The sequence below is a fragment of the Excalfactoria chinensis genome, chromosome 5, assembly GCF_039878825.1.
Source record: "Excalfactoria chinensis isolate bCotChi1 chromosome 5, bCotChi1.hap2, whole genome shotgun sequence".
In the NCBI taxonomy this organism is placed as follows: domain Eukaryota; kingdom Metazoa; phylum Chordata; class Aves; order Galliformes; family Phasianidae; genus Excalfactoria; species Excalfactoria chinensis.
In genome coordinates, this window is record NC_092829.1 from 10,843,290 (window position 1) to 10,855,733 (window position 12,444).

At 45.2% G+C, this 12,444-nt stretch overlaps 1 protein-coding gene across 7 annotated transcripts in view; it reads right to left on the minus strand.

The window, feature by feature from the left end:
• The window catches only part of EVL (Enah/Vasp-like), a 126,312-nt gene that overhangs the window by 10,920 nt on the left and 102,948 nt on the right, over nucleotides 1-12,444 (minus strand). For all 7 annotated transcript variants that reach the window (XM_072337694.1, XM_072337698.1, XM_072337695.1 and 4 more), the window contains exons 4-5: nucleotides 6,683-6,746; nucleotides 3,239-3,300 (exon numbers count right to left, since the gene is read on the minus strand). In XM_072337694.1, the coding sequence (XP_072193795.1) occupies nucleotides 3,239-3,300; nucleotides 6,683-6,746 (126 nt within the window). The remainder of the gene's footprint in view (nucleotides 1-3,238; nucleotides 3,301-6,682; nucleotides 6,747-12,444) is intronic.

Below are 12,444 nucleotides of genomic sequence, written 5' to 3' on the forward strand. Positions count from 1 at the left end.
TCAAGCCCTCTTTGGTTCACAAACATAATAGTAATTCATTGTGGGTACAGTTAATTGTAATTGCAAAACGACACCCACCTAATTAGAGGCTAGCCTGAGGCAAAATCTGAACTGAGTCAAAATAATGGACTGATGCAAGTTTAAAATAACTTTATTGAACTAAGTGGATTTCAAGGACTTATATGAGCTGATGGGCTGAGCCTCCAGTGGCTGTAGTAATATTTTTAGCAGAAAGTGAATGGAAACATCTCAGTTTTCTGTCTTTTCTAGACACATTATTTAAGCATTATATGTGGTTCCTGACAGGAATGGATTCAAGACACAAAAACTGAGATCTGAATTGCAAATAGGCATTACGTGTAGCTGCTCTAACTCAGCAGGCTTCAGACAAGCACTACGAATTGAGACCATATGCAAAGTGCAGACCCAAGCTCTTGATCTGCCTGCATTGAAAAAGGTTTGCCCTCAACTATGAAGGCAGCTCACAGTGGGAAGGCAGTTTCTAGAAGTAAAGGAATTCTGTAAGTGCAGAAGATTCTGTGCAGCTCTAACAAAATCTTTGTTGTATTTTTGCTGGTAACAGAAATATCACTCAAGTGAAATAATGAAAATCACATCCTCTCTGATTGCCACATAGACAAGAAGTCTACTGCAGTCCTGGCTTCTAGCTTACAAGAGCCCATCTGCTAGGTCTGCACCGGCTGAATACAGGCTTTGTATGAAGGTGACTGACAAACGCAATTGGGCTCTGCAGAAACAACTCTCCTCCTGGGCTAATACTCTAAGAGCATGCCTTGCAACAACGCAGCTATAGGGCCCTTGCACTGTAATTCTTGTTTTTGTCTCGCTTCTAGCTTGAGAGGTTCTCAGCAGTCCTGAGTGCATTTCATGCTTTTCCACCTTGGTTTCAGATGTTACACACAGCAGCAGGAGTCCCAGGTCTTGGGTCTTTCTCTAGCAGTCATGGGCAGTGTGAATGCAGCTTTTTATACAGCTCAAAGCTACAGCTTTTCACAGGTCACAACTTGTTCAAAATCAGTACTTACGCAAGTGGGAAATGGCTGATGAAGTCATGTAAGGAAGGGTCCTCCTGGGCACAGTCACCTCAGGCCCAGCAGCGTAAGGGGGAGGCAATGGAAGACAGTGTGACATAGGCTGATAGCAGTGCTGTGGGAGATGATGGGGCGGAGAGGACAGGGAGGGGGCTTGGCCACAGGAGCCAGGACGGCTGGCAATCGCAGGCAGATGGGAGGCAGGTGCAGCCCCTAGGCGCTGCAAGAAGACCCCCACCACGCTTCTCCTTCGGCTCCTAGAGAAGCCCACAGCTTCAGGATGGCCATTCAAGGGCATGTTGGGCAAGGTTTCCTGCCCTGCTTTGTCTGTGGGTCCCCTGATGCTGTTGCATGGGACAGCAATCACAGGCAAGAGGGTGGGACTGTGCAGCTGCAGGCCATCAGCCCTCTGCCCCAGGGATGTGTTTGTGATGGGGGCTGCAGAAGGCTGAGAACTACTGAGAGAGGAGCGCCTGAGGGGCTGGCAAGAAGCAAACAGAAAGTGGGAAGAAGGATGAGAAGGTGGTGGGGACAGTGAGGCCCTTCTGACCCGTGGTAGGACAGTCCTTTGGGCTGGGCAGGATGGAGGAGAGGAACTTCGGGTTGTTAGCAGCTCAGAGGCTGAGTGTCTGTGTAGGAGCTGCAAGGGCTCTCTGTCTCTCCACAGGTATTGCTGAGGGGATTTACCAGGCAGCTCAGGGGCAGTCAGTGGGGCAGGGAGGGCACTGGCATGGTGTGGTGGCAGATGGGCAGCACCAGAGGCAGGGCAAGGAGGCTGGTGCTGGGAGGGGGGAGAGCACATGTTAATGTGCGAGGGGGAAACTAAAGGAACAGGGAAGACAAATGAAAAAAGAAAAAGATGGGTATGCAGTGAGGAATGAAAGCAAGGCAAAGCAACATAGAGAAGAAGGGACCACAGAACAAATGCAAACAAAAGCTCAAACAAATCCAAGAGGAGATGGTATAGGCATCTGCTAAGCTAAGGAGCTTCCAGCCCTCAGTAGAACTGGGGCTGTTTGAAAAAACAGCCCATGGTTTGGAATGAGCTGTGTGCTCCAATGCCAGCTTGTCCACAGAAACCTGCTGTGGTTGCAAGCATCAACCTTGCACCAGCCAAGCAGCAAGGGACATTCTGAACACAGTATTTGCTGCTCTGCAGCCAGGAGGAGATGGCCAGAACTCCCCAGGGGCCATATCACACGCCCTACAAGTGCCCAGATGGTATTTTGGCTGTGTTCCCTGATGCAGAAGAGCACATGGTAACCTCTGCCCAGACACAGCTCAGAAACATCTGTCCCTATCTAAGGTCTATGGGTATGTGTTTATCTCTGAGATAGTTCCAGGTAAAAAAACAACTGAAATGTTATAACAGATGAGAAAAAGAATTATAAATGTGACCAAATTGACTGGTGCCTCCAAAACAAAAGACCAAACAAGACCATCTTGGCTTGTTTGCTGCCAGCCTTCACAGAGGCCAACCCATATATAGAGGCCAAGCCTCTATAAACTATTCCTGTCAGCTCTTCACTCAGCCCTGTGCAACTTAATATGTCATAGAAGATTTTCATAAGCTCATTAAATATATATGTATTTTCCATTAAGCACACAGAAGACTCCTCACTTCATCACTACAAAATCCCCACAGATGATACTCCAGGGCTCTCATTTCCTCTGTGCTGCATCTGACCAAACCACAGAGCAATGAGGCAGCCCAGAACTGGCACTGCCATCCCTTTCTATTGAAGTCCTTTGAAAATGAGGCATCACTCCTCTGTGACCATGTACCCTTGGCAAGCCAAAAATCCCCCTCTGCTTACCAGCTTTGACAGGCCCCACACTTGTCTAATTCTACCTGCATGCCTCATTGCTGCAAATGCTTTAAAGTCAAATCATTGCCATAACCCTCGTTCCAGCATGGACACAGGATGCACAGAGAGGATGCTGAGTCTCCCTCCTTGTAGATCTTCAAAAGCCACCTGGATGTGGTCCTGGGTGTTCTGTGCTGGGTGTCCCTGCTGGAGCAGGGGTTGGAGCAGAAGGACCCAGAGATGCCTTCCTACTTCTACCATTCCGTGATTCTGTAATTTCTAACCATGCATATGAAACTATGCAAAACCCAACTACAACTAGAGGACAAAAGCAGGAAGAGACCATAGCTGCTTTGTTTGCAGGTATTTTATACATACCTGTGGTAGAAGTTCTTCTTTCCAGAGATTCTTGGCGCTGTTGCTGCTGCTCCATCACTTGTCTGAAACAGCAATGAAAAAACCTCCAGTCATTATGTATTCTTTATAAATTTTCTAAAGAGCTTCATTCACTGTGAGGTCCTGAGGATGTATGTACTGGGTAGCCTGAGCCAGTCCTCACAAACTCCAGCGCACAGATGTGGTTTTGGTTTCACTTGCCCCGACCACAAGGGTGCCAGGTGCTGGGGATGTGCAATCAGGACAGGGCCTGGCACCTGCGGGACAACACAGATGCTTGGGCAAGGGGCTGCCTGATCCATGTCAGGAAACTCCACAATGGGTCCTGCAGGAAACATGGCCAGAAGGTGGGTACTATATGTCCAGGAGAGCACAGCAGCCATGCATGTCCTCAACTCAAAGCACGTCAGCATCCCTGGGGAGCGGCAAGGGGCATCTCTCATAAAATGGCACACTCTTGAGAATTTTGCAGATCAGGAACCCAAAGGACTTGAAGTTAGAATGAAAATACATTACGTTTGTGCTGTGTTTAGCTGCTGGCTGTACAAAGCCTGGTGTGCCCTGCTGCAGGGCTGCCACTTTCTGGCATAGCACAGCTTTGCAGGTGAGCAGAGCCACCCTGCTGTGGCACACAACCATGCCAGGAGTACCTGGAGCTCCATGCATGCTCGGGATGGAATTACATCACTGCTTTGGTTGTTTTGCATCCTCAGGAGCTGTTAGCTCCCAGGCTGCCTAAGCAGATACATGCAGTGAGAAGCCTTTTCACAGGCTTCTCTTTCTAGAGACTTGCAGTTGCTCGATGCATCAGCAGAGGGCTTCTTTCACATGCTGTAATACTGCAGAAATTGCCAACGCTGCCCCTGTGACAGGCCCTTCCTGCCATTCCGTGGTTAAAAAGAGTGAGAGCTAAATAACCAAGTGTTTTCTAACACGCAAACACTGAAGGCAACTCTGAAATTACCTTTTTTTTTTTTCTACAAGAACTTTGTTTCTTGTTCTGTACAGCAAGGCAAGCTGAGCTAAAGGCAACACTCCTTTAAGGATTCCTTGCTCAGTATCTTAGAAATGTCTACTCGTACTTTCAAATGAGTCTGCAGTTTTCTTATTTACATTAAAATAAAAGACATTTTTTAATGGAAAAAATATCTATAAAAAATAAAGTTACGTTGCGTAGGAACAAAAAGAATGTCTTACTTTGCAAAACAATCCCCTTGAGCTTCAGTTCTAATTTAATAGACGGTCTGGGAAAATCCACAATGATAATTATTCAGTACAGATAGATCAATCGTAAGCTGGTATTATGTTCAGGTTGTGCAATCCAGCAAATACAGGCAATTTCTAGGAAATCATTACAGGCATCTGGAAAAATTATTCTATGTACAATGTGTAAAGTGGAAAGTTTTGAGGGACAGCCACAGTTGGCTGAATCCAATGGTTTTACATCAGCTAGAACAATCTAAATCAAATAGACATCAGCTCATATCTTGGCTCTTACTGGGTAGCTATGCAGTGAACACCGATACTACAGCATCAGTTTCGCTGCTGAAGTTCCAGTTCTAAAAGGACATACTAAGAATTCCATAAGCACACTGTCCTCTGCAATAGCTTGGCACTTATTAGCAAGATTTGGTGATGAAAGACTCGATGTGTACTCTCCTCTTTAAACCTTGATCAAATTCTAGGTTCATCTGGAGGATGGGCATGGGAAAATTCCACAGGTACAGAACTGGAAAGGAAGGTGGGTAAGAAGTATCCAAGTCCCTTGAGCCCCTGGAGCAGATGGAGGAGCCAGGTGCTCCTCAGAACTAGGGTCAGAATGGGCATTTGAAGTCTTTTGGGCTCATGCTAGCCTTGTCTGCCCTTGGGCAGGAGCAGTTTGTACCAGCCAAGCACATCCTCCCACACATGCTAAAAGGAGAAGTTCTTACACTCTAAGGAAGTCACATTTGTTCCAGTGGAACTAAATAAAGACCGAGATTTGTACAAGGCTGCTTAAGGAGTATACCAGGAGTAAAGTACAAGAAAGGACAAATCGCATCCTCTGACATAAAATGTGTTCTTTAAACATTTGTATAAAGGTCTTTAAAGCACACAAATTTGCACGGCATTTACAATAACTTGATTTCCTTGCCTGCTTACAAGACGCTAAAAAAACAGAGGCCTAAAATTAGGCCTGCTCTCTGTTTTAAGAGTGCATTAACATAATTAAAGCTGAAAATCCTCTAGTGCAGATGCAATAATATCTAAGTGCATATACTGGCATAACTTATTCCAGTCCAGTGGAGCAAAAGAAGCCTTCCCAGAACCATATGCCCCGTGGCAGTAGAATAATATCTACTCCAAGGGCTTTTACCATCTCCAAACAAGGAAACAAAAAAGTCAATAATTAAAATCTTTTCTCTAACTAAAGCTGGTCACACGTTGAACGTACACCTGAATGTGAGGTCTGAATTTTGTACATCTGCACATTCAGCAGCTCCCACTGGTTCAATCAGCATTGGACCACATCTTCCAGCCAGGCTGAGTGGCACACAGGCACAGAGAAGGAGCTTTCCCCTCACCTTTTTAATAGCTCAACTACCAGAGTAACCCTTATCAAGCCCAAGCAACATATCATCACACCTTAAACAGTCACCTATAAATCCCTGTTAAGCCTCAGGCTATTTGGGGTTTGTCATAAAGGAGCAGGGAAGTAGTTTCCCTGCATTTTCCCTATAATTCTTGTAGAATGGGAAAGAGAATCACATGTAGGGTTGTTTGCTCAGTACTGGGTACGTATGCCTTCTGCTGGGCAAGGGTAGCTGAAGATATCGCTGCTACAAGAGTCTTCGCTGAATCAGAAAAGCTGAAATGAGATCATCCTTCTAGTTTCATTATGGAGAAGGCATCGAAGGAAGGACATTCCTGACCACCTTCTTCCTTTGACATCAAGGAGACTACTGCTGGTGGCTGGAGAAAAGGCCATGTAACAATGGCACTAAGTGTATAAGGTGATGGGCATGAGTTTATAGTTTCATTTGTTAGCCTGTTTAGAGCAATGCATTTATAAAAGGAATGGCATATGATTCTGGAAGTAATCATATGATGAGCCTAAGTTATTCCTGGCAGTGCATGTAGTCCATTGCATACTTCCTGGGCAACATGAGTAGCAACTGCCAGTAAGCAATCCAGAACAGGGTATGGTTAGGCTTTCTTAATTTACTTGAGAAACACACACCACAGACTTCTTGCCTTTAAGCAGAGTCTACCTAGGGCTTCAGTTCACTTCATCCTTTGCAAGTCATTACAGAGGCAATATCAATAATTACAGAGCACTCAAAATCAACACAAAGTAGGTATGAGTAGAAAGAATGATGCTTACTAGTGAGCAAGGACTGCATCCCAGTTACAAACTAGAAGCTTACCATGATTAATCCAACTCACCTCCTTTGTGCTTCCATCTCATCTGGAGATGGCCCATTCTGGACCTGGCGCTGGGCAGCTGGACCTGCAGAGAGAAAAAGAGAATGTTATTGAGAATGCAGCAATTGATGACTTTTCCAAAAAATGCTTCTTCTGAAGAGGGCAAGGAGAGACATTAAGTCCCATGCCCAATCTGCGGAACTGGACCAAATTCCCCATACTTTGTAGTGTCACTTGACTGGACCTTTGGTTTTGGTGCAAAGTAGCTGCAGATTTTCTCGTGCACACACACATATACATGAGATATTTCAATAAGGAGACTTGTGATGAAAGAATTTCAGGGTTTAAGTCCTGCCATTGACTAGAAAATTCCATCACGACAAGCCTTAGCCACATTCATCACAAAATTTTCCCCTCATTTCATCAAAATATTTTTTCTCTTTTATTCAGAAATAAGCTCCACGCGTTATTATTTTCATATTATTATTATTATCTTGATTTTTATGTTACATTCAGAACTCTAGATGATTACTTCTGTTCTTACTATTACATAGTTGCAGTGAGAGATGTTCTTAAAACGAAGCACACACATAAAGTTCCCAATTATGCTTTGAAACTGCAGATTTCTCCATAATTTCTATACAAATGCCCTCCTCTTTCGACAGAAAAACAACAACAAAATAAACAAGAGAAAAGAAGGTGAGAAGACAATATTTCAGAGCCAAATAAGTAAATAATTGACATTCAATTGCTCTTTACAGAGCTGCAGATATTTTTATTTGCGTATTAATTTAGGAAGCTGGACAACCTTCCAGATGCACATGGTACATAACCCCGTGGACCCCCGTGAAGGTTGCGGGGTGACCTCATTGCAGCCTTTCAATACCTGAAGGGAACTTACTCCCAGGAGGGGAGTAAACTCTTCGAAAGGGCTGATAATAGCAGGACTAGGGGAAATGGTTTTAAGTTAAAAGAGGGAAGATTTAGGTTGGATGTTAGGGGGAAGTTCTTTACTAGGAGAGTGGTTAGGTCCTGGAACAGGCTGCCCAGGGAGGTTGTGGATGCCCCGTCCTTGGAGGTGTTCAAGACCAGGTTGGACAGGGCTCTGGGCAACCTGATCTAGTAAAGGCGTATGTTTGGTGGCCCTGCTAGGCAGGGGGGTTGGAACTACATGATCCTTGAGGTCCCTTCCAACCCGGGTCATTTTGTGATTCTGTGATTCTGTGACCCCAAAATGACCTAACTCTCTCTTAAGACATCTTTAGGTGTGTAACAGTTGTTTTCTAAGTAATGATTAATTCCACTGTTTTACAGATTGAGACTTCCTATGGAAATCACCACAGCGCAGCAAAATGCCATTTGTTTCTATAACTCTTTTCTAAATTCCTTTTTCTTCCATTTTACTGACATCTATGAGTTCATTTTGTTTAACGTGATTTTCCTCTCCAGCTGCTTTAGAAGTGGAGTACAAAAGCCAGACAAAAGAAAGCAAGCGTGACTAGAAGAGAGGGAGGAAGCTTGTTCCCTCTGTAAAACAAGAAGCAATGCAGTGGGAGCTGATCAGATAATGCCAACTGAGGGAGAGCACCCAACCTATTGCATGAAAACCAGTTGTAGAGGTCAACCACAGTCTGTGGCACGGGGATAACTGTTCTGTGTCACTGCAGAGACCTGCAGCAACTGGAAGTGAGTTTGAGGAAAGCTCTTTGTAGTGCTGTCCCGGGACAACACGGCGTTCTGTTTTCCCTTCATTTCTAATATGCTCAAGTTACCTACAGCCATAAGAAATAACTCCTTCTTGCATCCTCCATTTGATCTTATTGAAACCAGTCTTTTTTTGCTACAACCTTCACTCTCAAACCCTGAAGAAGAAGGTTAGATGAGCCCTGTTTCAGCAACCAAGATCTTGCAGAGGCTGGCTGACATATTTATGAGTCCAATCTAAGATTTTTAGGTCTGTTAATAGCCAAAAACTCAAATGTTGGTAGATTTTTTTTCTACTCTGGAGCTCTGGGAGGACTCAGGCAGCATCTGATGCAGTCTGCAAACTGCTTAATGCTCTGCAACAGCACAGCTCCCTGGTTCTGTTGTCCTTGAGCTTGCTTTTAGCACACTCAGCCGCAGCTTGCACTGATACTGAATATGGGTATCATTTTTTGCTTGGTTTCACACGTGTTCTGTGGGGTACATACAGCAGCCACCTGTTTGATCGAAGGCTTTTTTCAATTCAAGAGGACTTTTCCATCCTTAACTTCTCTCCAATGCTTTCAGGCATTTCTCAGACATGAACAAGCATGACCAGTAAGTTCTCCTTATAATGGCACCCTCATTTAAACACTCTACAGGCTGCACTGCAAGCTGCCTCCTACTCTGCCAGCTTTCAGGAACAGCACTTCTAGTAAATCTGAGAGACAGTTCTGCTTTTGACCCATCCACGGCTCCATTGCTGTGGCAATCTGCATCTTTAGCAACTAATTAATGCAGAAGATATGGCATGAACATCCCATCTTTCCTCGCTTCGTTGCTTTGTAATAATGAACCGTTCTTTATATAAGCAATTTTGGACTCAGCTCAAGGCAGATTCTGGGAAAGCACTGAAGTTTTCCCTGTTTCCTTTTTCTCCTCCTGCTTATTGGAGAAGGTTTGCAGCACTGAGCACCATACCCATGGCTGGAGGTGACTGAGAGAGCTCCCTGCAGCGAGTGATGATGGTTGGGTGCTGGTGGCAGCTCCTGGCACCTCCCACATCTCTGCACCCTGCCACCCACTGGAAATAAACCTTTTTCCTTTTACTCACGCTACAACTGCAAGTGCTGCTGCTGAGCACATGCAAGAAAATGGCCACATGAGGTCCATTTCCCCAATTAATCTGGGCTTTGTGAAAAGCCCAATCTGAGCACTTTCAGGTTTTCATTCATTTTTCGTACTGGAAGCAGAGCAGGGTTTCTGCAAGCCCTGTAGCCTCATGGTGCACAGAGACCAGTGTAACAAATGTGCTGGGCTAAGGAAGGGTCTATGGCAAATGCTGAGATGGAAACAGAGCTGAGACTGAAAATTTACATTCAGCATATGAACAGAATGTGATGATTTTGTTGGGAAAAAGCCTCACAGAAGTCTATGGGAGGAAAAGAGGCGACAGACAGACATATGCCTCTGCCTGCTGCTGGATGGTTTCTGTGTGTGCTTGGATGGTAGGAGAGTCAGGTTCAAGCACCAGGTCTGGCCCATCACCACACATTATAGGAGTTTGCTCTGGCTTCTTTTTTTCCCCCAGTCCAAACGCTCCTTGAACTCCAGCAGCTTGGATCCATGCCTACCACCCTGGGAAGGCTGTTCCATGTTCACCACCTTCTGGTGAAGAACCTTTCTCTAACCCCCACCTGACCCTCCCCTGACACATCTCCATGCCCTGCTGCATCATGTTGCTGTCACAAGAGAGCAGAGTTCAGTGCTGTCCCTCTGCTCCCTGTGAGGAGCTGTAGGCTTGCTCTGGGTCTGAAGCTGTCCTGGTACAGACAGTATGACTTGGAGATGTCCTGGTGTGGCCAGGGGCCACTGAGCTGCAGGAACCAAACAGCACACTGCTCTCAGACTCATTAGCAGAGACAATTATCCTGGACAAACCACTGACCTAATTAGTCTAGATAAAGCATGTAGATAAAGCAGGGTGTCTACACTGCTTCTGGGACCTGAGCTGATGCAACCAGCGCTGGATGACACAGCACGCCATGCAGACCTAATGCCTGTGGCCAGGTAAGGACTGTGACTGAGATCTGCAGTGGGCAGAGCTGGGGCCCGTGAGAGTTGAGTTTTGGCACTGACCATTCAGGAGGGTGCTCATAACCCACTTCAGGGTACACAAAGTCACAGGAAACAGAAGCACCCACGGAACAAGAGGGAACGCTGCCAGCAGGGCAGGGCTGGACTCATACCACATTGCCAGCTCTCATGCTACGTTTACCTCTCCTGTATTAAACATTAACTCCACACAGATAGACCTTCAGAGAGTATTGTTCACTGGCAGGATGCCTCCACAGCCTTTATAACATAAGATGTTAACTACCTTCTATAACATCACTGACCATTTGGCCAAAGTTTACCTGCAGAACTGCAAGAAGCTTTACCAGCCTTAATTAAGCTTCACTGGTCCTGGGAGGGTAACGTTATGTAAGTGAATTACACCCAACCCATGCCTGCACAAGTAACATTTGTTTGCATCAATTTACCTACAGGTGAGACTTGCAATCAACAGTTAAGGTACTCTTAATCTGAACATGCCAAATAGTGACTGGCAGAGCTACAAGCTTGGGGCAGCAATGTTGTACACAACCTCATTTTACCTTATACAACACTGAATTTTAGGAACCTCCAACTTAACAGCTCTTAAATGCATTATTTCCAATATTACAGTTGCTTTATCTTTTATCCTTTCACCTGTAAGATTACTTTAACCCAACATAAAGCACATCCTCCTTACACTGAATTAGGGGTGTGAGCACAAGGGGTCTGCATGAAGCAGTTTTCATTCAAAATGAAAACTGATATACCATTCACTGGTGCAATTCTGTGGTGTAGATAAGGTTGAAGGACAGTGCCAGAGATTGGAAAACACGCCTGGTATTTAAAATGGGAGTGCCCTACCCTGGTACTGGTTCACATTTCTTGCAAGCTAACAGGTTAACAAGTTAAGCTGCCTCAGTAACAGCTGTGTGTAGTGTGCACAGGTGTTTGGGGTTTGTTTTGTTTTGTTTTAGGACATCAACAAATGGAACTGCAGGGGCTCCTACATGCACAGCCATGTGCTTGTGCTTGCTCACTAAGCACAATGGGAGAAATGAGATGCAGAGAGGAGTTACACTGTCACTCACAGACATTGTGCTGCACGGTGATTAGAGAGAACCTGTCCTCAGTGCACCGGTGAGCACATCAACAAGAAACTAGCATGCTTCATAATCCACTGCTAATGCTGTTAATTCAGCTATTTTGCATAAAGCATGTTGGTAATTGTTTGATCCTGTCTCTTTATCCACTGTGGCACAGTATTTATAAGCTTTCATGGTGGCCTCTCAGTTAAGATAGGAAAGAAGAACTTATCTTTTTCTGAATGCAATGAAGATGACTCAGTGCTGAAGTAATCCCTCTAGTAAGCAACTGCACTCTGATAGCCAGGATCATATTCAATATGTAAAGCACATGGCACAGGTGCACTTCATCTCAGCATCAGGAGCATTTGTTTGGGGTACCACACACATAAAAGATAGTTCTAACAGATATAAAAGAATTTTAAAAGTTGATAAAGGTGATGGTGTGAATGGGAGGTATTCCACAATGAGACAGACCCAGGGCTAGCAGGGACAGTGTCACCCCAAGGGGAAATCTGATGGAGGCAGGGAGGGTAAAGGACTGTGGAGGTCCACCAGCTCTTGGAGCAAAGCTGTTTTCTCTCTTACCTCTCTCTTGTGCACTGTGTGTTATAGTACTTGATATTTAGCAGGCTAGAAAGCAGGTGCAGGTAGTGCTGACTGCTGCAGGTAGCTCAATAGGGATGGAATATCCAAGTCTTGTCTGGGGCTGTCTGTATTCTAACCAGTGACTGACAGCAATTGCATGGGAACTTGGAGTTATTTTCTCCTTAGGAGCTAGAATAGCATGAGCTGAGAAGTAAAACCTGCAGATTCCTAGACAGAGCATTTGGTTGAACCATGGCTTTTCTCTAGGGAAGCTTTTCTACCAGAAAACCCTCTACAGGACCATCCAGGAACAGGTGAGCCCTGTTCAGCTTT